A 26,091-nucleotide genomic window follows, 5' to 3' on the forward strand; every position below is an offset into this window, starting at 1 on the left:
AATTCATCGCCTTTATCCAAAACTCACATGATGGTTGCCACTGTGTAAGCGAACTGCTTGCGGTGCACTGCGAATTGTTGTTGTTGTTCGCCTCATAGATGGTAGCCGGTGCCGGTGATGCAAGCATGCTGTAACTAATGACATTACCGTGTCCTGAACACTTAGCACAGCACCTTAAAGTGAAGCCTGCATGACGTCACTACATGCTGAGCCATCAGCGTCGTAGAGTGTTACACCAAAGCCAACATCACCGAACGGGGAAAAATACCCATAGCGGCTAACGGAGTACCTTCGATTAAATTATTGGGATTGCACAAATCCGAACCAATAATCCACCTCATTCCCTTTTCTGGGGTGGGTCTACTATAGTGTGCACAAAATTTCAAATGTGGCGGTGCCCTATTATTGGTCCACTAGTGGTCACGCGGAGTTGATGACGTCACGACCTTCTCAATCGCTTGGGAGTCCTGATGCCCCTACTGCATGACGCAATGGTTAAGCGGTTAAGCGATGTGCTGCTGCCCAGGCAGGTGCCTGGGTCTACTGAACAGACACTAATGGGACTCCTGCAGGTTTGTCTTCCCGAGCTCCCGTAAGGATGATCCTAGTGCCAAGGTGAGCAGGGGGCAAATGCATTTAACTTTGCAACGGTGGACAGTTTTGTTACAATCCATTGGGAAGGTTGCTGGCTGTCATGACATCACACGGTCACGTGACATTCCAAAACTAACGGTGCTCTCTGACAGGTCAATAGGGAAGGCGTGGCCCCGATGACGTTGCCATGGTCGCGTGGCCCCAACTGACCAATCAGAGAGCTTCGCTACGGAGAAACCGGAAAGTGCATGCTGACGGCCTCAGTGCTATCGCATTAAAAGATCTTGGTAAGGCGTGCGCATGATATTTTGTTTCTTTTAATGAATTTTATCAAGTATGCAAGAACCGTTTGCTAGAGAGAGAGAGAGGAATAAAACTTTATTGTCAGGGAGACGGTGATCTTGGGTTTCTTCAGCTGCTCATTTCATGAAGACAAGTGAAGATGGGAAGAATTATTTTTTCTCAACGTCCCCAGGTACGTTTATTGCATCGACCGCAAGCTGGTGAGAGAGAAACGAAAATAAGAAATTATGAGAGGTACATAGCGCAGATAGTCGACCTCGCGCAACATGGCGCGAAAAGTGGCAAGAGAAATACCACATAAATATATCTGTGGTTAAGAGATTTTTAAAGGAGCGTTTAAAAGCAAGAAACTGCAGCTAATTTGTAAGACGATCTGAATATAAAAGCACTTGGTGCCGTCTAAAGCAGAGTTTAATATTACACGCAGTATCAAAGAATATTTTGTATAATAAACGATTCAACCTCCTTCGAAGTTTGACAGGCACAAAAAGATAATAAAAATGCGGGCTGAAATGGTCAGCTTTGAAGATGAAATTAAAGCAATCGGGCAGGCCTTCAGCAGGGACCCAAGAAAGTTACAAGAACTAAGCATGTTATGAAAAATAGCGCGTGACCTCCAGACTAAACAAGCATATTGAACCCATTTATTTTTACTTCAATTGTCAAATGAACGTACTCTAATACTTGAATGCTTGCATTCTAAGAATGCCTACTTTGCACTCCCCATTCATTGCATAAGTTGGGAGCAGCGTCCCCAGTAACACATCTGTATATTACCGCGGCGTACAAAATATGCTGTTTAAAAGGGGATAAATCTTCGCATTGGTTTTTGTTTCTTGTATTATTTTCATCTTTACTTTATGTCGGTTATTGAGCGGAGCGACATCAATGGATCGATCATATTGCCGAAGTGGGGTCAATTTTTAGGATCATACCCCCCGGAAACTATGCTAGGGCACACGCAGGAAAAGTTCACGAAATGTATCCTCCTATTCCTCTCTCGCACTTTCCACTGTTATCATCACCATTTCCACTGAGGCCTCCAATGTTTCTGATTGCTTTTCCTGCATCTTGTGACAACAGGTGAGTTTCATTTACTCCTGTCGGGGGGTATACTGCCTGTAGCCAAATGTAAGCCCACGCCGACTCAAAAAACACCCTGTTGTGCCGCACCGCGTCGGAACTAGTGACCACTCTAGAATATTTTCTATAAGGGCTCGACCACATGAAGCAGGAAGGTGTTAGATGCTTGGAGCAGCAGTTTAAGTATAATGACCACCGCTTTCACACCCTGGAATCATGCTTTCCGTTTGTTCTGGGACTTCTGGTTTGTTCTTTATGGTTGTATGGGTTTAACGGCCCAAGGCAACTCACGCTATGAGGGACACTAACGGAGATACCCGAACAGTTTCGACTGCCCCGGGTTCTTTAACATTCACTGAGATCGCACTGCACAAACAGCGTACCCGCGGCACTTTTGTGGAGCGGGGAGGCCTTCTCTTTCTGGCTCACCTATTTTCTGTACACAGAGCGGCTCTTAGTGGACCGGGCAGTACTCTTCTATTGGACTCATCTGCTATCTTTTCACGGACCTCTAGCACTTAGCCTATTTTGATATCCTACTGATGCTGCCCGGATTGAGCCCACGTCCTCTCAGCCAGCGGCCGAGCACTATAAACACTAAGTTACCGCTGCAGCTTCCCTGAGACTTCTGTGCCAGCCGGCCGCCTGGGCTTCAGCTCACTACGACTTCCCTTCTGACACTATCGAATTTGATCACGTGGTCGTGAAAAGCACCAACTTGACATTACTGTGTTAATTACCGTAGAGCGACCTCACCTGCATGCGCTAAAGGGTCTAGATTGGTCAGTAGTAAAGGGGTTTACCTCAGATTCAACATTAAAAATAATCGTATCCTGCAATAATTTTTTTGTTTCAGTCGCGGTTGCTCACGAGAGTAAATGCAATAACGAGTAACGATTGCCATTTAGCTAAACGAGGTTCACTTTCGACCGTTGTCACGCGAGCCGTTTCGCCAAAGCCACTCTAGGCGTTGCTCTACGCTGATTTATTGGGTGTTTTGGCCAAAGATCTTTTCAGAATAGAGTGTCAGCCGTAGCAAATGCCAGTGCTGTTAAGCGTGACTGAAAATAGTTGGCCAAATAATTCCGGATGAACGAGTATAATTCCAGTTCTGTTAAGCGTGGCTTTAAATAGGTGGCCAAATAATTCGGCATGGATGAGTATAATGCCAGTTCTGTTAAGCGTGACTGAAAATAGGTGGCCAAGTAATTCGGGATTAACGAGTATAATGACAGTTCTGTTAAGCGTGACTGAAAATAGTTGGTCAAATAATTCGGGATGAACGAGTATAATGCCAGTTTAAGCGTGACTGGAAATAGGTGGCCAAATAATTCGGGATGAACGAGTATAATGCCAGTTCTGTTAAGCGTGACTGAAAACAGGTAGCCAAATAATTCGGGATGGACGAAGAGAGCAAAGACCACGTTTCTTCTGTTATCTCCAAGCCTAAGAGCTAAAACCACACCAACTAAACTACTAACCAACGACCTTCTAGAGATGCTGAGGACCTAGTTCTTCGGCGGCTGTCAAAAAATTCGGCGCATTTTCGTAAAAAAAACCGGCGCGGCGCCTAAGCAATCGCGCCCGCGCACGGTAAAATAAAACTAAAAAACAGCGGGGAAGGATCCCCGGAGAATGCATAGCTTTGCGTACTGCTGCAACTAAGCTCGCCGGCGCGGCGCCGAGTTGGGGATGGCCCCGCACGGCGTCGATTTTTCTCGAACGTCGGAGAAGTTTTTGCTCGTCGTCGACGGAAAAGGGGTAACCTTGACCGCGCCAAAGTGACACCCTCTCCCTTCGCTCGTGCACCGATGACTCAGCATGCCGCGAATGACCTAGATTGTTCTAGAAGGTGGCTTCCGCGCTCGACCAATGGGGTCGCGCGCCCAGAGCAAGAAGGAAAAGGAGTTTGTGCAGTTGAAGCTGCGTGTATGTGCGCGCCTGCCCTGGCGCGAAGAACAAACAGACGCGGACGGCGCCTATAAATGAGGGGCTTCAACCGCTGTCTGTTAGCCAAAGCCGCCGTTTAAGCTTCCGAGAAGCGTGCCCGCTCGACTCCCGGGAGAACACCACTCGCCCAGCCCGGACCAGCGAGGCAACGTGCGCCAACCAGCGGGATGGCCCCGTCGAGCTCCTCAGGTCGCCGGACTCCCGCGGTGCCCGGTGAACAAATTGTGTTTTCATTATTTGTCTCTCTGTGTGTTAGTGCACTTTAGGTGCAGGTATATTGTTTAGTTGTAATCTCTCTCTATTGTTACTTTGCACGAGTGCACTGTATTTTTAAATAACTTCGTATCTCCTCTTATGAGTGATTGTGAAAGCCTCTGTATCGTCTCTGAGCTGTATAAACTTTGTTTTGTTTTGTGACCCTTTGGCTCTGACCCGTTCTCTGACTTGCGATCAGCAAAAGCTGGGCACCAAACGACCAACCGCCTTGTCACTTGGTAGCTGGTCACCGACTGAGCTTGCCACGCTGAATCGAGGGCATCTCCTTCGTAACCGAGAGCGCTACCCTCCCCCCCCCCCCCCGCTCCCCCTAGATGTGTCTAGGAGCGCACGCAAAAGTGTGCGAAGTGGTGACATATTCTGGCGTCCGCGACAGGCCGTTTGGTGCTTTGTGAGCTCAGAGATCTGCGAAAGAGTCGGAAGGAGTTTACGAAGAGGTCTTAAACGAGTGTTTAGCAGCAGAGCGTTATTGTGAGGAGCCGAGCTGAAGCGGTTATCGAGGTTCACTATATAGAGGTAGTCTTTGTCTTGAGGAGTTCGTTCTCCAAGTATGACCTTGAAGGAAGTAGTTGAGGTTGGCACCCAAATGTGGATTTTCGGGGCTGAACTACGGAAATGAGTGATCCAGGAGAGACAGAGGGCTCGAGAAGAAGCCGAAAAGGAGAGAGAGAGAGGGTTGAAAAGGAGAGACAGAAGGCGCGAGAAGTAGCCGAAAAAGAGAACGAGAGGTTTGGGAAAGAAAGAGAGAGAGAATTCGAACGCGAAAAACAACTGCTTGGCATGAATATCGAGCTCCAACGTGCTGGGAACCACTCAGAGGAAGTCCATAGCACTAGAGAAAACAGTGACCTGCGGATAGATGCCAGCAGATTACTTCCCAGATTTGATGAAAAAAGGGACAATCTCGACGCGTTCCTCAGGCGATTCGAAGGGACCGCGGGAAGTCAGAATCGGTCAGACAGTGAATGTGCTACCGTTCTTAGCACATGTTTCAGCGGGGAAGCTCTAAGCGCATTCGGGCGACTTTCTCCGCACAATGCTGCAAGCTACAGCAAGGTAAAGGCCGCCTTGCTTAAGCGATCCCGACTCACCACCGAGGGATTCCGAGATAAATTCAGAACAGGAAAGCCCACAGATGGCGAAACGGAAACACAGTATGCGGCAAGATTAAGGCACTACTTTGATCGGTGGATAGAACTTTCAGAAATTGCTTGGGTATACAGTACACTTCGTGAGCTACCCATCAAAGAACAGTTCCTGAGTAGCTGTCACCCGAGCTTGTCGCTGTACCTGAAGGAAAGAAGAGCCAAGATTCTCTGTGAAATGCTAGATCTTGCCGACCAATTTCTAGGAGCTCAAGGAGGAACGAATGTGACCAAGATTAAGAATACGAATTAAGAGAGCGCGGGAAAAACTGACAGCCACGATGCCCGATTTAGCCCAAAGGCTCCACCAAAGTGCTATCTGTGCAACAAGTTTGGCCATTACGCATCTAATTGCCGCAACAGCTCTACAAACAGTAGCCCAACAGCTTGTTTTAAGTGCGGCTAGAGGGAGCACAGAGCCACGGCTTGTCCGATCCCAACCAAGCCCATTACCCAGGTATCATGCGTACGGGCCTTCTCAGGTCGCCACCTGGAGGAAGAAGATGAAAATGACTTTGTGGAACTGAAGAACGGCAAGAAGGTACCAGTCGTGAACGCCGTTGTGAACGCGCTACCGGAAGCCGAAATGAACAGATTGCCTGTCCGGAAAGGGAAGGTAGGAGAAAAACATTTACAGTGTTGCAACACAAGGGGGAAAACGCTGTAATAATAAAACGAAAATTAGTGAGAGATAAGGATCTCAGTGGAACGAAGAGCGTTGTGCGCCTAGTGGATGGCTCGTTTCAGCGCTTGCCGGAAGCTGAAGTGCATGTGGGGACTCTCTACTACAGCGGAATACTAACTGCACTGTGCATGGAGCGCCCCATATAAGACCTCATATTGGGAAATAGAAAGGGAGCAAAATTTCCAAAGGACCCAGAATGTATCCACGAGACAAAGAAATCCGAATTTTGCTCTTCGGAACAACGCAGTGGTCGCCAAGCGGAAACGAAGTGGCCAAGGAAGCGTGAGCGTGCTAGCTCAAATAAAGGAGCAGTCAAGCATGAAGAACGAAAGAGTCCCTCGGATGAACATCCCGAGGAATAAAAAACGTCTTCGCTGGAAAGGACGGACACTGCAGTAGAAAGCCGTGCGGAACTGAAAGAAAGGCCACAAAATGGTTACAAGGAAGCAGCGAAACGCGAAAGAAAGACCGCTCAAGAGGACAAGGTGTCTGAAACTCCGGCTAAGCTCAGCTTAGGGCAGGTTTTGGACATGTTCATCATGCTTTTGTGCACATTACTTCAGCTGCATTTCGATCGCACAGGAAAATCCTGGAATGTGACCAAGCGTGTATTCACACCGGTCAATATTTTGAGTCTGTGTGTTTTGACGCAGGTGCCCTAGAATCCACCGATTGCCTTGTTTGTGTGTGCATATCTTAGCAGACAATTGTTTTCCGAGCTGACAATTTTATCTGGAGGATTCAGGTGGGGCGAAACAGAAGCCCATGTTGACCGAGATAACGACCCGCGAGTCGAAGAGACTATTGTTGCGACAAAAGGCAACTGTGAAGGTCCTCAAGCGCTCCTTACGGAAGCGCAAGTAGGAAATGTAGGTGGAAGTATCGGCTAAAGTTTGTGTCAGAATTGTGTGCTCCCTGTATAATGCTATGGAAATGTGTTGCCGAGTTGTGGCATTTATTGAAGTGAATCTTGACGGTTGTCAGGTGTTGTGTGCGCGCAGACATCATTGTATTGGTGCGTGTATTCTGGCATTCGCCATATAGATTGTGAGCGCAAGCATGTGCGCACGAATTTTGTGTTTTGTGAATATTGTTGCACAATATTCTTAAAGGAAGGGGCACTGTTACAATATTCGGAGCATTTTCGAAAAAAACCGGCGCTGCGCCTAAGCAATCGCGCCCGCGCGCGGTAAAATATAACAAAAAAAACTGCGGGGAAGAACCCTCGGAGAGTGCGTAGCTTTGCGTACTGCTGCAACTCAGTTCGCCGCCGCGGCGCGGAGGGTAGCATGGCCACGCGCGGCGTCGATTTTTCTCGAATGTCGGAGAAGTTTTTGCTCGTTGTCGGCGGAAAGGGGGTAACCTTCACCGCAACATAGGGATACCCTCTCCCCTTCGCTCCTGCACCGATGACTCCGCGTGCCGCGAATGACCTAGATTGCTCTAGAAGGTGGTTTCCGCATTCGACCAGTGGGGTCACACGCCTGGCGCAAGAAGAAGGAGTTTGTGCAGTTGAAGCTGGGTGTATGTGCGCGCCTGGCCTGGCGCGAAGAGCAAACACACGCGGACACCGTCTATAAATGAGGGGCTTCTACCGCTGTCTATTAGCCCGAGCCGCTGTTTATGCTTCCGAGAATCGCGCCCGCTCGACTCCCAGGAGAACACCACTCGCCCAGCCCGAACCAGCGAGGCAACGTGTGCCAACCTGCGGGATGGCCCCGTCGAGCTCCTTAGGTCGTCGGACTGTCGCAGTGCCCGGTGAACAAATTGTGTTTTCATTATTTTTCTCTCTGTGTGTTAGTGCACTTTAGGTGCCGGTATTTTGTTAAGTTGTAATCTCTCTCTATTGTTCCTTTGCACGAGTACACTGTATTTTTAAATCACTTCGTACCTCTTTGTACGAGTGATTGTGAAAGCCTCTGTATCGTCTCTCGGCTGTATAAATTTTGTTTTGTTTTGTGAACCTTTGGCGCCGACCCATTCTCTGGCTTGCGACCGGCGAAAGCTGGGCACCAAACAACCAACCCTCTTGTCACTTGGTAGCTGGTCTTCGGGTGAGCTTGCCACGCTGAGTCGAGGGCATCTCCTCCGTGACCGAGACCACTACCCCCACACGCTCTAAGGATGTCTGGGAGCGCACCCAAAAGTGTGCGAAGTGGTGACAGCGGCCAAACCCCCTCCGTGCTATGAAAGCATACCGGGGAGCAGAAAACGAGAGACTCGACCGCTCCATAGTGGCGGAAGAAATGTATGTGGCCAAAAGAAACGAGACCAGAAACACGGCCTCAGGAGCGGACAGAGTAAAGAAAGCTGTGATCCGCCAAATGAGCGTCGAGCTTATACATGAGCTCGTGAAATTTCTCGACACACAGTGTGAGGCGGAGGCGGTTTCCGAGGAGTGAAAAGGATGGCTGTGGTTTAGCTCTGGTTAAATCTGTAGTGACGCGATAGCTATATCTAGCCGCGTAGAACTCGCTCAGTCGAATTACAAAGTCAGTCTTTCGCCGCTCTGTTTCGCTGGGCGTTCCTTCGTCATCTTCGCACCCTGGACGTGGATTCGCCCTCTCCCCCTCTTAATTCCACCCCCCCCCCCCCCCCACTCGGTTTCGCCGCCGGCAGCCCTCCGCACACGCAGCCAACCACGTGACCAGCCACAGCTCCGCCACGGTGGCCACGGCGCCGCCAAGCTGAAGGCTCAAAATGCTAGTGTAATGTAACCATCGCTACAAAATGCCGAAATAATGATACCCAAGAAGGCGAGAAACTCCAAATCGAAATTCTTCGGCTCATCTCGCTGTCGTCGCGCCTCTACACGCTGTACTAGCGTGTAGTGGCCCTGAGGCTACGAAATTTCTTGAAAGACAACGACATAGTAACCTACATCATGCTCGGCTTCTGAGCAAAACTCGGCGCAGGGCGTACTCCTTGATATAAGAACTTCTATAAGTATTTCAAAAGGGAGAGAACGTCATAATGGCCCTAGACCTCCATGGGGACATCAGTCACGAATCGATCCTAGTGGGCCCAGCCAATATGGACTGCTCACGCAGAGTCCACGGCTACGTCACAATATGCTTGCCTTATGCAGTGAAAAAGATGGCACGGGAAACTTTTGATCCGAGAAGTTTCATACACCAAAGAAGGGGATAGTACAGGGGTCAGTTATTTCGTCCATTCTCTTCAGCGAGGCAATTATAGGCCTCGCCAAAAGCTAGAGAGGATCGAAGGCATCTCGCATGCGACGTGCCAAGATCACGATTTTGAAAAGCACGTGCTCTCTCAGGTAGAAGAAATATGAGAGCTACAGGAAGCGCCCTCCTTCGTCGATAAATACATTAGTAAATTAAAGAGAACCCGCGTGCTCAACCGACAAACCGAACTGCTCCGATTCTGGAAAGCCAAGCAAAACTGGACTGTCACAACTAGGAATAACCTACGTCTCACAGTCTACCTGGAAGAAGCGCTCATACCAGAAAAGACAATGACAAGAATCTTGGTCATGTGATTCAGTCTAACCAACGGAGCACCCAAGCTTTCACCCTGCTCAAATCAACAACTCTACAAGTCGCGTGCATGACAACTCGTATGACCTAAAGGCGGCATAGCATGCGCGAGGAAGACACGTAAAAGCTCGTCAGGAGTCTGGTGGTCTGCCTAGTCACGTACAGTCTGCTTTAACAGTGCATCAACAAGAGGGAAATGCAGCAAGCGAAAGCCCTATTTCCCTAAATCGTACAAGAAAGCGCTGCGAGTACCGCACAACACGTCAACAGAAAAATTGAAGGTTGTTGGGGTACAAATCACCTTCGAGGATCTAAGAAAACCACATCTTCAATCGCAAATACTCGGGCTGCTGAAAAATACAACGGGCAGAGCGCTCCTACAGTGAGATTCGGATACCGCGATCATATGTGGGAAATGAGGAAGCAAACGATCCCCGACGAGTATTCCAATGCGTTCAAGGTAGCATTAATGCCAAGGAATATTGGCAGCAGCTTTTATGAAGGCAGATGAGAAACGCGGGCCGAATTATTCCAAAGAACAAAGGCCCTCCACGACACGACTATATGCATGCACGCGGCTGCGTACACCGGATGGGGAAAAAGAGAAATGAAAAAACGTCGTGGCCACGATGGTGGACAGGTCCGTCCACGAAAACCCCAGCGTGTTTATGCGAGACTGCGTAGTAGCCACGGCCTAGCAAGTAGTGGTTGCTGTAGTGGTGACGCAATCCTTACAACTGGCGGTCGCTAACAATATTTTACACAGTGTCAAAGAGGCTGCCGAAATTTCTTGAATAAGAGAATAAGTCGCTTCGCGCTCCGCATGCTCATCGAAGCGGGCCATAATTTTAAAAGACACAATAGAAAAACGATACCAAATCTATTAGTCAGAAAATCGTATGGGTGCTGGGAGACACGGGAGTGGCAAGACACCAAGAGACCAGAGCATATATCGTGAATATCGAAAATACCACCACACAGCTTTCAGATTCTTTTCTTTGACCTTTGCCGCAATGCAGTTTACGTACATAACGTTACAATAATTAGTATATCACTGTAGACACGTTTCTAATTCACGCCACCAATTACCACAGTACCTAGCTTAAAATTCTGCTAGCACTATAAACACATCACATTTCCCCCGCCGATATTACCTTAGTCAATTCAACGTGCCTACGTGTTGTAGTAGGCAGACAGCCTAGCTGCCGACCGAACGACCATGGGTTCCAGTCTCGTTTCGAACCCACGATCAGTTAACATATAACGTTTCATCGTTCCAGACCTGCGCCAACCTTTATTTCATATTGGAAGTCCCCTTGTCAATTATTTTCTTTCGAGACATACACGCGTCACATCACGTGTGTAGTGGGTTTGTGGACGCAACGTCACCGCGACGACGCCAGGTTTCCGCTAAACGGAAGCCTTTAACCCTGGACATGAATCTGCGCTGAACAATATTCTGTGAATAGGGACAGATTAAATCTTCAATCCCGGGAGCGTCCCTCAATGAGATCACTGGTAAGGTACACCACTCATTACATTCTACGCAATTCTTAGCCACTACCGAGCAGGGAAGACAAATTTTTCCACATCACATTAAACACTTTAGCAAACGAGAAGACCACCTCTACTGTAGAATGCAGACCAACTCAGCTATAAGACCATACCAGCTTCCACATGTTACCCTGCGATATTTGAGTCAAATTTTCTGTATTGAAAAATCAAAGGAACAGCATACTAACTAGTACGGGTGTACCTAAACAGCAGAAACCTCGATCAACTTCCCAGCCCCAGATCCCGACAGTAGGACGTTGACCAATAAAGAACCAATACAGGCTCATAACTAAGTTAGTGGGAAAATGATCACACTTCGACATGAAACACACAAGTTGATAAAATTTCTATCTTACTAAACTGTTTTCAAGAAAAACAACGACAGATGCGAAGTTTTTATAAGAAGTCGGTAAAACAAGTAGGCACGTTTCACCCTTCAGATGAGGCAATTACTGCACAAATGTGCAGGGCTCTAGCGCCTTTTTTGCTCAGTCGCCCTGGTTTTGAACCACGGAAGCAAATGTTGCGTCAGCTGGATTTAAAACACGTTTTGCATTAGGTCCTCTGTTCACGCATGACAGCGTTCCATGCAAGTGGTGCGTATTTCGGTCACAGAAAGCGTGGTGCAAATAGAACGCAGCTGTTATACACGACCGTAGCTTCTGTGTCCAGCTGGACGACCCAAATACAGGATACTCGAACGCGTATTGCTCAGCTGAAAGAAATGAAAAAAAAATATCCTCGAATTCATTTCCTTTTGAATCTGCCGGCTGAAGAGTGCATTTCGCACGCTCAAAATCAGGCAAGCGAGGTAGCAATTGTGAAGTACCGGAGCTTTCTTGTCAAGCAGCCAGGAAAGATGCTTGCAAAGGTTATTCGCTCTTGAGAGAAGTAAGGTGTATCTCTCATATTTACTTTAAGGATTCACACTGTATTTATGTGAGGGCAAAAACTGTGAAACGCGCAGGTTTGCCACTTAGCAAGAAACGTTGCCTGTCCAGGCTACTGCGGCATTATTTGCATCGCAGGCAGCGTTCTTCATGCAAACCTGTGGTGGTGGTGGTCCTAGATGCTCAACAGTTTGCCCTCACCGCCATCGCCGTCTCATATAGTACAGTTCTAGAAGCCGACGAACTCCCCATCACCCTCACTACGTAGCACTGTGCATATGCCGGCCACTCCTCATTTTAACTCATCCCAAAGCCGGCACACGTAAGTTCCAGGACAGCCGCCTGCATCGACGTACCTTTGAGCTTTTCACCACCGCGACAGCCGATTAACAGCCCCACACTATCGTTTACACACCTGGCCACAACGGCATGGTTAGGTACATAGCCGCTGATGCCAAAGCTTGCGCGCTTACCTGCCGAGCGGCGGTTGGCGACTCTTCCTACAGTCCGGATCCTCAGGCGGTCAGCAATTCCTTACAAAAACAGCGTTCACCTTTTTTTAGAATTCGTATCAACTTCCTGTTTACTCTAATAACACTGTATTAGCTTTTACATCCTGTACACAACTGTTAATGCAAGAGGTGGTAGAAAGTTTCTTCTTTGTATGTACTGCTATTTACTAGAAAAAGTTACAAGAAAATAATTTTTACATTTTATGCACCTTTGTTAATATAAAGCCGGTAGAATGTTACTACTCAGTGCACACTTCTTTCAACAGTAAGTTACTAGAAAACATTGCTGCAGTTTGACTCATCGAGAGAAAAAAAATGTACAAATTGTATGCTGTTAAGATGATGAAATCTATCTTCTTCGCATAACAGTGACGACCTCTTACCTGAGTGCATTGTGAGAACTGTCGCATCTGGCTGATATATTCACTAAATCGAAAAGCGTCCACCAATATTCGAAGCAAAATGCATTTGCGACCAAATAAAGGTATGGAAAAACATTTTGAAACAGAATACATTTCATTTTAATAAACTTTTAATACTGCTTTTTACGTACTGGTTTTAGTAGAAATATACTAGAAACTGCTAAGACATTTTGGGTCATGCGAATAAATTCCTAAAATGATAAGGTACTCACCCGAACTCTTGAAATCTATTAAAGCAGCCTTGAACACGAAACAAAGATTAGCACTCACATTCGCTTATCTGAGCATATTCTATTAACATTCGTTGAGAAGAAGTGAATAAAATTTTCTTACTGCATTTTATGCGCTGCTGTTAATATAAATATACTAGAAACCAAGAAAATAGTTTTTCCATGCCAATAAATGCCAAAATTAGGCAAGTACTGAACCCAACAACTTCAAAGTGGCGACTAAAGCAACCATAAACACGAAACAAAAATTAGCAATCACATTCTCTTTGCCGAGAACGAGGGGGATTTTTATAGCACTTTCCTTTGAATTTTCTCATTGCAAGCTTGACTGCTTTCGCATTTTGGAGTGAGGAAAAAAGGCAAAGTTGATAACAGATTATTTACGCGAAAACTCACAAACGCGCCTTGACTTGAAACCATTTACTGACACTTGTTGATAGGAAATTGGCTTTTAGTTTGTATGAAGTACTGTTTTAAAAACGTCACCAGAGAACGAAATCATTTCGGTACGAAGAGAATGAATTCCTTAAATACTCAAGGGTTATTGGCTCGCTCATCCAAAAAAATTAAAAGAACTGTCTAAGCAAAAATGTGAGTGGGAATGTATTGTGCTAAACATGCACAATGAGGAGTTCGCTACAATAAATTCAATTCACTGATAGCCCATACCACAAGAAAGCAGTGCTTTCCGATGCATATTTGACCCCAAATTCTGTACAGAGGCAGTCGTAGTAAAAACTTTAAAAATTTTAGCATTTCAGAGCTAATAGAAAGTTTTAGCACAGCTGGACAACCGCTCTGCTAATGAGGTAATGCGTTAGTGTTTCTAATGTAGTAATTATTTCCAGACTATATTTTACCGTGGAGACGCAGTTACCGTAATTTACCACACGATGGTGCTGGAACTCTCTAGTGTTTTTTTTTTTCTTTTCGCTCTGGGATTTCGGAGGGGTTGTTACTACTAGCTAAAGAAAAGATTTAAGTTAAGCACCGCAACTATGTATTATCAATCCATCGAATGACACATGATCGCCCGCTCAAAGGACGCACATATTATACTGCCATCTGCAGATGAACTGCTTCAAGAACCCCCAACACAAGCACACCTTTTTCCCTTAACAATACCCTGCGCACTTCCCGCCATGCAACAGTGCCCAGTCCCACTTCATACTACTCCACGTGGAAGTGCCCAATTTAAACCCCTCACCAAAGTCCTCCCAGAGTGACCAGCAATGGCTGATTGCCCAGGACTGAAAACCCTGTCCACCACCGGCCGCACTGCTTCGTGCTCGGAGGAAATTCTGCACCGCATATGCAGGATTAAAACGTCGAAAGCTCAAGTTGCTTCATTCCTGAGTGATTGAGCCTTCGAAATTTCGGGTAGGGCAGTAATAATTTCAATGTTTTGTTCTTGCGCTGCCAGCATATAACGAATATGCATCGAAAATGAACCTGAAAGGTGAAGAAGGGACGAGTAATAGAATCTAGCTTGTTTATAGTGCTCTATCATAATCTACAGCTGGGTGTAGTTCATTTTGTGAGCCCGCTTCTATAAGAAGAAGAGTAGAGAAACAATGCAGGTAATAGCGTGGCCCTCTGTACTCAAATTCTGTAAGAAGGGCTTTGCATGAGGAAGGCAAACGAGTATCATCACTACAACACTTTAAGCCCCTATTTTTCACTACTTTTCGCGCTCCAGCGACATCGTACTCAGCGACAGAGGAGGTTCGAGTATGGAAAATGCTTTAAGAGCTGCGGTCCCATAAACTTGGATGTGAGCAGCCCCCGCTTTGAGCACCACTAAAGCTCCGGCGCAATGCCTCTTCCAAATCTTCAGTAGCATCTCCTTCAACTTAAGCAAGGTTACGAAGCAATGATGAGGGGAGACGTGATGATAGTTGTATTTTCTGTTTTCTCGTAATGCAATGACTCTGAGGAGCCCGGGAAAAAACTTCTGGGTTTCAACGTAGTTCAAACGAGTACGCTGCATGTGTTCATTCTTCGCCTCTTCTTTCTGGCACCAGGCATGTGCACGAAACCGCGGATGTCGCTATTCATTTCACACCCTCTCTCCGATAGGCGGCAGCTGGGGCGAAGCCCTCCTCCCATTCTCTACAGCTGGCGCGAAGCTCCTCCGAACTAACCTGAGCTCACCGGAGTTACTCCGAGGCTTCACACAACATTCTCGGTTGGGTTTGACCCTGTTATGTAGTGCTTTCGCAATAAAAATATCAGCTGCGCAGGCGGTATCGGGCAGCGAGCAGCCGAATGCGAGATCAGCGATGGCGATAGACTCGGTACTTGGGGCGTTGGTGTTGGCAGCACCCGAATACCGATTCCACTTGATGCGTTGCGCACTGACCTCAGGTCGTGTAAACACACTCTCGTACAGAACTCGTCAGAAGCGCTGCCGGCGACTTCGGGCTCGCGAAGGAAGCAAGATCACGAGTAAAGGACAGACTTCACGGATCTGCAATGGAGTGGCAGAGTAGCGAGCGAAAATTACTGGCGTTGCAGGCGCCTGACTTCGGAAACTGTGATATCATGTAAAATAAAAATCACGCAAATAAAAACTTCTCAGCGGGAGATAGCAAAGAACACAGGCTATAAAATGCCCCATTTAATAAATGTATTTCCCTGGAACACCTCAGTTCCCATTGAATTAGCCACGGGAACCATATATATAGTTTTTTTTTTGTAATGCTTAGGGAAGAAGCCAATATTCTCTTCTTTTTAAAAAAACCTGGCTGCACTGGCGGAATGGCTTTAAATATGAATGAAAAATTATGTGGGGTAAATTTTTTCTTTCGCTTTAGAAACGATCTATATATGGACATCGTTAACAACAAAAAGCTTATGACAGGAACAGAAAGAAAATTTATATAAAAAATTGGCGAAAGTGGAGCACAAAGTCTCCCATGTAATGGGCTCAAGGTTAGGATCCTATCCAGCGATAATAGTTGAATATACAGTGTGAGAAACGTGCATGGGAAGCAGTTAACTTATCCACGCATGCAATTACTCTCTTCAGATCTCTCCCGTTTTCCTGTGTTCTTGTGCTTGTTGACGCAGCTTTGTGTGTGTGTGCGTGTGTGTGCGTGTGCGCGTGTGCGTGCGCGCTTGCGTGTGTGTGTAGCGGGGGGTGCGTGCGTGAGCGTTTAGTTGAACTTTGCGTCCTTGCCCGTAAGTCCAACGTGGCAAGCAGCATTACGTAAATACTGCTCTGCTTTGATTCAGGATTATACGTGTCGCGAATTGGTAACGCGTCCCCGACTTTCCGAAGGAGAACGCTATAACGTGCAGGTTCGAACAAGAGAAGAAAGAGATCAGACAAAACAAAAAGAGGCGGTATTTATAATTTAAAGTAAAAGAGCCAATAAGAGACGTAAACAACAATAAACACACACTTAACACGCGTACAGATCTAGAGAATAAAGCAGAGTTCACCAGATATTGAGTGTCCCAGGTGAAGTCGGGATGCCTTGCAGACAGGATGGAATGCGGGCTGATGAACTGCGACGCGTCGCTGGCGTTGCGTCAAAGGAAGCGGCGAAAAAAAGCCAGGTGGTAGTGGGAGCGAACTGCATGAAGACGCCGGTGGTCTCCTGTCAACAGTCCGAAGAACTTGGCAGCAGCAGGAGAAGCGTTGCTAGGACCCGTCAACGGCACCCAGAAACGCCGTAAGGTTAATACAGGCTAGCCAAGGGAGCCTCTCGGCAGCACGGACCCTCAGTTTATCGGCTGCCACCTCCAAACTTGAAAGGGACGAAGGAAGCTTGCGTTGATGATCCAAGGAAGTCCCCGGCAGCACTGACCCAGCGACCAATGGCTGCCACCTCCACGCTTGAATGACACGACATCCTCTGCGCTGACTTCCTTTACACATCGGTTTTCTGACACCGTCGGCTGTCAACCCCTCGTGCACGCCGCGCTCTTCGTCGCTGTCACCTCGCAGACACCATTCGCACGCCCACACGCGCAACACTGGGTTGGCACGCGCAGCGCTCCGCTATCGACGCACCTCTGTCGGCACACCGAGCTCAAAAAATTCCCTGAGGTTTTGTTGTGCACCCATAATATGCCCTATAATAGCAAAAAATATATTGTGGGGCATACGTGCGGCAGCGCCGAGGACCGCGAGAGGCAGAGGCAAAATTATTCAAGATAGCAAACAGACTGCGGTAGCGAGACTGCCAGCGGGCCTCGCTCAAAGTGCTTGCAAGGTGTCCAATGTCGCAATGTACACACACACACAAAAAAGGGGTCATGCAGCAGCGCGGGCTTGCAACAAGTTTCTCATGTCACTCCGGGCGGCGCACATGCTCGCATTCTTAAGGTGCACACAAGTACAATAAATGGCCTGAGCCAAGCTGTGCGAACACAGTAAGCCACAAAATCTGCGAAAATTAAAAACCGAAACCAGTGGCGTTCGCCAGAATCATACTCTTTTTGCGACGCAGTTATAGTGCTTTAGTAGGATACTGGGCAGTGTGACGACCGCGCCGCGAATGCATAGTAGCAGGGGCCACTTTTGCGATGACGGAGGTGCCGCAACACAGAGGGCGCTACCAGCAACCAGTATGCCGGCTGGCGCCGGAGCGGATAGAGCGAGGGCGGCGTTTCTGTTTGCGGGCGCGTTGTATGGAGTTATCTCCGACAGCTTGTAACAACGATATCGCTCTGCCGTGAGCACTGTCGTTAAAGGGCGTGCACTTTCTTTTATTGCGAAAGCAACACCACGCCAGCCAGCGAGCCATTTCGGCTCATCGCCCACTTAAGCCGTATGCTGTATCAATCGATCAATCAATGATTTTATTTCCTTAGAAAAGGAGGAGTACGGGACAAAAAGCTCGGACAGCTTGACAAGGTCCCGACGCCTTGCAAGTTGGCAAGACAGCAAGACGACGGCCAGCCATACAAAAGAAATAAAAAAGTATCACAAAGCAACGGGTAATACAGATTGACACAAGGCGGCAAGCAATCAGACAAAAAAGGTAATATAAATTTTTAACACACATAGGTAACAGTGGTGAATAAAATAAGAAAAAAAAGGCATGGTTTAGTCTCGCAAATAAACAAGTTGACAAAAACGTTTAATGCGAGAGTTTCGGTTTCTTGAGGGATCAAAATTTTGTCGCTCTAATGCGTTTAACGGCGAAGGTAATGTATAGGATAAATATTTATCATAGGAGGTTCTTGGAGTGGGTACGAACCACATTTCTTTCTGTCGGGTCTGGCGAATATTTGTATTCTCTTGGAGTTTTGCCAGATCAATTGTATCATCAATGCCAAATTTTAAGATACGTTTGTAGCACAGCATAAACCTATTATTATAAAAACCAAACACAGGAAGAATTTCATATTTAGAAAAATGTGGTTCTGTAGAGTACGTATAATGGACATCAGCTATGTAACGCAGAGCTCTTTTTTGCAGCAAATGTAGTTTTTGAAAGTTTGTCACACCAGTAGTGCCCCACAACATGATGCAGTACTGCATGACAGATACTACCAGAGCATTGTACATTATTTTTACCTTGGTCGGGAGAATGCGGCGCTGACGAGCAATGACACCAATGGCAGATGACAGTTTTGATTGGAGGGGATCAACATGCTCATTCCAGGTAAGGTTCTTTGAAAAACGCACCCCGAGGATATTAACGGAATAGACTAACTCTAACTGTTCACTGTCCAGACACAAAGTCGTATTAGTTGTCAACAACTTTCCTCTAGGCGTGTACAAGATTACTTTTGTTTTCTTAGTGTTGATTTTTAAGCAGTTTATCGCGGAGCGGATCAACGTTCTAAGTCAGACAGTATCTTATTAGCGTTTCTTTCTATACCTGTTTCCACGTTGCCTGTAATAAAAATGGTTGTGTCATCGGCATACGAAACGAATGTAGCGTTATCTGTGCAGCTTACAATGTTATTTATGTAAATTAAATGTGAAAGTGGGCCCAAAATGCTTCCTTGCGGCACACCAGCGGTAACTGGCTTCCTTGAAGATATTACTTTATTGGCATCTACGAACTGTGATCTGTGTGGCAGATAAGATGTCAAAAGCGAGTGGGCGGCTCCACGCACACCCTACATTTCTAATTTGTTAATAAGGATGAAATGATTAATTAAATCAAAAGCCTTAGAGAAATTTATGTATATGCCTAGTGTCATATGCTCACGGCTGAATGCGTCTAAAATTATTTCTTTTTGACTCAGGGGTGCTGTTTTCGTAGAGCGGTGCTTTCTAAAACAATGTTGAATGTCTGCAATCAAATGGTGACGGTTAAAGAATGAGAGCAATCGCACATGCATTATTTTCTCAATGCCCTTAGAAAGCAGTGGAATTATTGATATAGGCAGATAATTATTTATTGCAGTTTTATCACCACACTTGAATAGGAGAACAAAGCGGGTAATTTGCATTCTCTTAGGAAAGGTACCTGTTGATTATGTTATAAACATGGGGGAGAATAGTGCTTATAATGTCGACCACATGCTTTACAGGGCGAATCTGGATACAGTCGGCATCTAGTGACTTGCTATTGCTTGTAGCTCTGATGCCGTTGCCTAGGAACGGCGCAGCAGCGCTCCAACAGACGGCGTGGCCGTCGCCGCTCGCTCCCCTAGATGTGCTCCGCTTGGGTAGAGGGAGAGTAGGAGGCTGTTGCCTCGCAGGGGTATATTTATAGGCGCTTCGCCTCGGTGATACCTGATACCTGATTTAATATCTGCTGGTGGTCATTGGACCCAAGATATTGAACTTATTTTGGGAATATGGCGGAGTGCTATACGCACTCTGGCACGGGTCGGCCCGGTATTGCACTGCCTCCGGGATCGGCCCGGGGCATATGGGCCTTTTAGCGCACGGCGCCTTTTCTATCTTTCCCTCCTATCCTTTAAGTCTCCTACATTCAGCACGTGGCGGCGAGCGTGTCTAGGCTTGAGCCGTAGGCAGGGCCGCACTCTTTCCTTTTCCTACTTACTGGCAGCAACGTCAGTCAGCGTATTAAGGAGATAGCGTTTAGGAGCTTTAAGGAGAAAAGAGGGTGCCGTCGGCGTCGGCGTCTTTGGCCGTGAACGAAAATTGACGCATCTCGGTGGACACCAGAACCGCGCCGTAAGGGGAGGGATTTTAACGCGATAGCGTTAAGGATCGATTTATGAATTGATCGGTCGATCGAGTGATTGACTGATTGATTGACCGATTTATCGACAGATCGAGCGAGAAATTTATTGAATAATATATAATTATTATTTATTCAATTTATTAATTGGCAATAAATAATTTCTTAACTGAATAATTAAAATATTTGAGTGATCGATTGAATAATTGTTCGGTCATTCAATTAATTATTTAATTGAATGATTTATTGTTTGGTTGATTTATTCATTGATTGATTGATCGATCCATCGGATCGATCGATTTTTCTTCCCTATCGGCGCGATCCGGGTGTCCACCGAGATGTGAGACAGGCGTATTTTCCTTAAATCCGCCTTTTTCATTTTCCTGTGCTTCCACCTCGCTTACAACGCTGGAAGCTCACTGGTAGGGTACTGCGCGCCCAACACGGCCGGACTGAGTGCCGCTCCGGAGCACGTTTTGTTGGAATCTGTCGACGATGGCGTGTCCTTGGGCAGCACCTGGTACCTGGAGGATTTCTAGGATTGACTGATGGCTGGGTGCGAAGTCCGAGGCAGGCTGCAGTGCTCACCGAAGAGCAAATTCTTCAGTATCTCCGATCATCCGGCATGTGATGCGAACACCAGCTGAGCAAGGGCCGCCGCTTCAGAGATGAAGGCTACATTCGGAACATAATGTTCAATGAAATATCCCCGATCAGTGAGGTTGGCGTTTTCCGCTGTACATGCCTGCCATCCATGAAAGGTGGATACTACATCGTGCATGCCGTAGTACAGAAAACGACTGGGGACAACAGTTTCCACAAGCAATCGTTGTGCTCAAGCGCTGTAGAATAGCTACATGAGCTATAAAAGCACAAGCGTACTCGCAACAAAGCAGCTCTGTTAGCATTTCGCTGTATTTTCCCACAGCACACCGCTGCATAGGTTAAACAAGCATGCGCGTCCATAAAGACGGGCGCGAAAAGCGCACATTGATCCATTCCGGTGATACCACGCAGAGCTCTTCATCGTGGATATGATTCGAACACACGCATAACGCACCTTCTTCTTCTGCCTCTTAATACATGGCACATACCCACACGGGGTGATTGGCCAGGGTGTAGTGGCATAAACAAGGAAATTTCCATAGGAGATTATGACAAAATTTTAGCACCATGCGTGAATGCTCTCGTAGCTTCTTTTTCGTTGCCCGCTCCATCGCGCGTTGAAAGCGGCTCACAGCGCTTGCCCATTCGGCCTTCTTGCTTGTGAAAGCAAAAAACGTCGGAACGAAGTCTAAATGCCGCGGTGACATTCGAGGCCTTCCTGGCCATGAATAAAACCTTTTGTGATAGACTGCACACGCATTTAAACACAGTACCTCGTCCGTATCTGTCACAAAGTGATTCCCGCACAGTCTTGACGTGCTTGACAGTGCCCAAGGGCGGCCACGATCGTCCAGCCGGCGAACTGCTTTTATCCACGCTTCGCGTCGAAGGCTGTCCCGGGAAGCGCTCGGAAAGCGAAAAAATCCGAGTTTGCTTCCCTTTACATATTGGGCATTGCAGCCGTATGCAACATATTTCGTAGGTATCGCTAAATGCGTCGCGCTGAACGCCCGACGGCTGCAGCAACGCACCCCGCGTAGGAAGCCGGTTTATTTACACTTCGGTGGCCGGTCTCGAGTGGAGCGCGCGACCCTTCCAATATGTTTCGCGACACCGCCGCCAGGGGATGGGCGCATGCGCAGTCGCGTCGTGAAAAAGGCGGATTGTCCAACGGGCCACGCGTCGCGCCGAACGGGCGATGGCGTTCCGTATACTCCCCGGCAACGCTGCGACATGCTGTCGCGTCTCACTCCTAAAGACAAAACTTAAGCGTCCTCCAATATTTGCAGTCGTTATGGAGACCACGAAAGAGACGCAACAACGACAGAACGAAGCGAGGAAGAGAGAACGCGCTCAAGAGACACCAGAAGAACGCGCCGCACGACTCCAGAAGCGTCGGAACGAAGATGCGGCTAGAAGGAGTCGTGCCACATCCCGGAATGACCCTTCAAGTGCGGAAGAGACCTGTTTGAGTTCTCGAGAGCGTCGAAATGAGACGCAGCGTAGACTACGTGCCGAGGAAACGAAGCTTTCGAAATTCAACTAGGGTTAACCAGAGCTAAACCACAGCCCATTTTTTCTATTCCGGCCCATCAACACGCCACGTAAAAGCAACAGCTCGTAGGAATTAAAGGTTGCTCCAGGCTGGATCCTATGTCCCAATGCACTCTGAAATTTGACTCGGATGGTCTTCTGTACCGTTCTGGGTTCCTCTCGAAATTGCTCAGTACTCTGTAGGATTCTTTTTTTTTTTTAGATCCAGAAAATTGAGCGCGTCTAGCGCTTCACATTTAAATTGGTTTTTGGGGAAAGGAAATTTAGCAGAATCTGTCTCACATAACGGCGGACGCCTGAACCGCGCCGTAAGGGAAGGAATAAAGGAGGGAGTAATATAAAAAAGGAATAATAATAATAATTGGTTTTTTGGGGAAAGTAAATGGCGAAGTATCTGTCTCATATATCTTTGGACACCTGAACCGCGCCGTAAGGGAAGGGATAAAGGAGGGAGTGAAAGAAGAAAGGAAGAATAGGTGCCGTAGTGGAGGGCTCCGGCATAATTTAGACCACCTGGGGATCTTTAACGTGCACTGACATCGCACAGCACACGGGCGCCTTAGCGTTTTTCCTCCATAAAAACGCAGCCGCCGTGGTCGGGTTCGAACCCGGGAACTCCGGATCCGTAGTCGAGCGCCCTAACCACTGAGCCAATATAAAAAAGGAAGATAGAGGTCCCGTAGTGGAGGGCTCCGGAATAATTTCGACCACCTGGGATCTCTAACGTGCACTGAAATCGAACAGCACACGGGCGCCTTTGTGTTTCGCCTCCATCGAAACGCAGCCGCCGTGGTCGTGTTCGAGCCGAGAAACTCCGGATCAGCAGCCCAGCGCTCTAATCACTGAACCACCGCGGCGGGGAAGATTTCGGAACTTTCCTGGAAAGTGTTGAGCCTTCAAAGCCGGGCTGTGGGGAGCATAATAAAGGGCTCTCGCTCCAAGGAATGAAATTTTCTGCATCTTTCGGCTTCGCTTTTTAGCGAAGTCACTGAACCGTGACAATGGTTACAAACGGGAAAAACAGAAATTAGTTGAAGCTAAGAAGTAATTAATTGTGCGGTGTATATGCTTACAGTGCAGCGCAGTGTGTCAGGTACGCGTGTCACAGGGCCTCATAAAACTGCACATTTCCTTTCTTGTGCGAAATCATGCTCTCATTTTTGACATAGTGTGTAAGCATGGCAGCATTGTAGATTCCGCCTTGTGTATATATCAACGCATTGCTTAGCTCTTGTTGCAAATCGTTTATTGCACAACTGTCTCATCTCTGTAGCTTACGTGTTGAAGTAAGCAGATATGTTAAAAGTAGTATTGGGCCAAAACTAAACCTGGACACTGCCAATATACAACAATTTTTTTCAAATTGTTGTATCAGCTTCAGTAAACAATCATACTGTAATTAGCTCCACATAAAGGGTGACTGCGATGTATATTAATTTATTACGCATGTTTGCATATCTTGTGCCACACTCTTGTAAAATGACTTGTTTTGGTTTGGTGTATCGGGGTTTGACGCCGCAAATTAAGCTACTTAGGCAATGTGGGACGCCTTAGTGAAGGTCTCCGGAAATCTCGAACACCTGCCGTTCTTTAACGTGCACTGACATCGCACAGTGCACGGATTTCTAGAATTTTTCCTCCATCGAAATTCGTGCGCCGCGGCCGGGATCGAACCCGCGGCTTTCGGGTCAGCAGCTGAGCGCCATAACCAGTGCGCCAGCACGGCAGCTCCACTCTTGAAAAATAAAAGACGCTTAGTGTTGGCGATTGAGTTCGGCCCGGTATAATCGAAAGCGTGAATTCGTTTATTACTACACCAGCAGTGGTGGTTCAGTGCAAGCTTGGGACGCTCGGCTACTGAACTACAGTTCCCGTGTACGAAAACGGCTGCGGCGGCCGCGTTTCTATGGAGACGAAACGCAAAAGGCGCCCGTGTGCTGTGGGATGTCAGTGGACGTTAAGCATCCCCAAAGGGTCGAAATTTTTCCCGAGCTCTGCATGAGTGTTCCGCTTTCTTTCTTTCTTCTCTCATTCCCTCCTTTATCCCTTCCCTTACGGCGTGATTCCGGTGTCCCGCCGAAATGTAAGGCAATTACTTCGCAATTTCCTTTCCTAAAAAACCAAGCCAAACCAGTTCAGGTGAAAATAACGGAAAGCCAAGCCAAATCGTTATTCCGATGTATTACATGCGTGTCGTCGTAATATTTTTTCGTATTCCTCCGCTTGCTCTCGATGCGAGCTGAGAAGTGTGACACTTGCAAAGAAGCCTTATTGCTTTTTGTAGCGGGAGCTACACTAGGCTACCAGCCGAGCATTTCGCGGTACACGCGAGAGGCAAGTTGTGCGCATGCGCCGTTACCATGATACATGGTTTGATTTATGGGGGTTTTAACGTCCAAAAGCGACTCAGGCTATGAGAGACGCCGTAGTGAAGGGCTCCGGAAATTTCGACCACCTGGGGTTCTTTAACGTGCACTGACATCGCACAGCACACGGGCCTGTAGAATTTCGCCTCCATCGAAATTCGACTGCCGCGGCCCGGATCGAACCCGCGTCTTTCGGGCCAGCAGCCGAGCGCCATAACCACTCAGCCACCGCGGCGGCTTCCATGGTACATGGGAGAGGCAAGTTGCTCGCATGCGCCGTTACCATGGCAACCGGAGAGGAGGAGTGGGTGCACACCGCGCTTCGTCACCTCATTTTTCCAGAGTCCCTCCTTTATCCCTTCCCATATGGCGCGGTTCACGTGTCCGCCGATATGTGAGACAGATACTGCGCCATTTTTTTGCCCAAAAACCAACTTAACCTTACGGCCGAGGTCCGCGGTGTCGGTCTCCACGGCATGCGTCGCATGGATCACACCTACCGTTCCGCTGAACGCATCAAAGTGCACCGGCGTGATAAAGGAGGGACTGAGAGAAGGAAGGAAGAAAGAGGTGCCGTAGTGGAGGGTTCCGGAATAATTTCGACCACCTGGGGATCTTTTACCTGGGGATCGACCACCTGGGGATCATACAGCGCACGTGCGCCTTAGCGTTTCGCCTCTATCGAAACGTAGCCGCCGCGTTACGGTTCGAACCTGGGTACACCGGATCCTGGACCGCAAGGATTGACCTTGTGTATCTGAGAGAAAGCAACCAGTCTAAATACTGTACAGGCAGCATTGAGACAACTCCGTTTTACTTTACCGATCATCGGGCAGTGCTTATCTCTGTCAAAACAATTGAGTAAATAAGCAATGTGCCTCACCGAATACTTTTTAATGCTTAACATTTTAGTCACAACAACAAACTCGACAACATGTGAAACGAGCGGGGAACTACAGCTCTCGCTACGTATATCATGGCATAGCTGAGCTAAGCCACCGCCAATTTCTTCCTAGCTGGTTTAAGAGAATCAAACGCGCGCAAATTATATTTCAAAGTGTTCGTGCTAACGCTTTTGAGAAGAAAAGCCTCCTGAATTTGTGTACAGGCCATTCAACAAATGGAATAAATATTTTTCAGATTTCGTGGCGTGGAGAATATTTTTGTGTGACGGTAATGACTACAGTCTCTTTTTGGTAGCCCAGTTAAAAAGTTGAAAGTTAAAAAAGTGAAGGGTGGTAATATATGTTTATTAAAATGAACTCAAAGCTTGATATCTAGATCATTCTGGATGCTT

General features: G+C 47.4%; 1 protein-coding gene across 1 annotated transcript in view; it reads left to right on the forward strand.

Annotated features, from left to right (window-relative positions):
* The first annotated feature begins 3,613 nt into the window (after positions 1–3,613).
* Positions 3,614–26,091, forward strand: part of LOC144119107 (3-oxoacyl-[acyl-carrier-protein] reductase FabG-like) — a 128,487-nt gene continuing 106,009 nt past the window's right edge. The window contains exon 1 of the mRNA XM_077651822.1: positions 3,614–4,143. Within this exon, the coding sequence (XP_077507948.1) occupies positions 4,098–4,143 (46 nt within the window). The 5' untranslated portion in view covers positions 3,614–4,097. The remainder of the gene's footprint in view (positions 4,144–26,091) is intronic.

The sequence above is a fragment of the Amblyomma americanum genome, chromosome 2 (genome assembly GCF_052857255.1).
Source record: "Amblyomma americanum isolate KBUSLIRL-KWMA chromosome 2, ASM5285725v1, whole genome shotgun sequence".
NCBI classification, from domain to species: domain Eukaryota; kingdom Metazoa; phylum Arthropoda; class Arachnida; order Ixodida; family Ixodidae; genus Amblyomma; species Amblyomma americanum.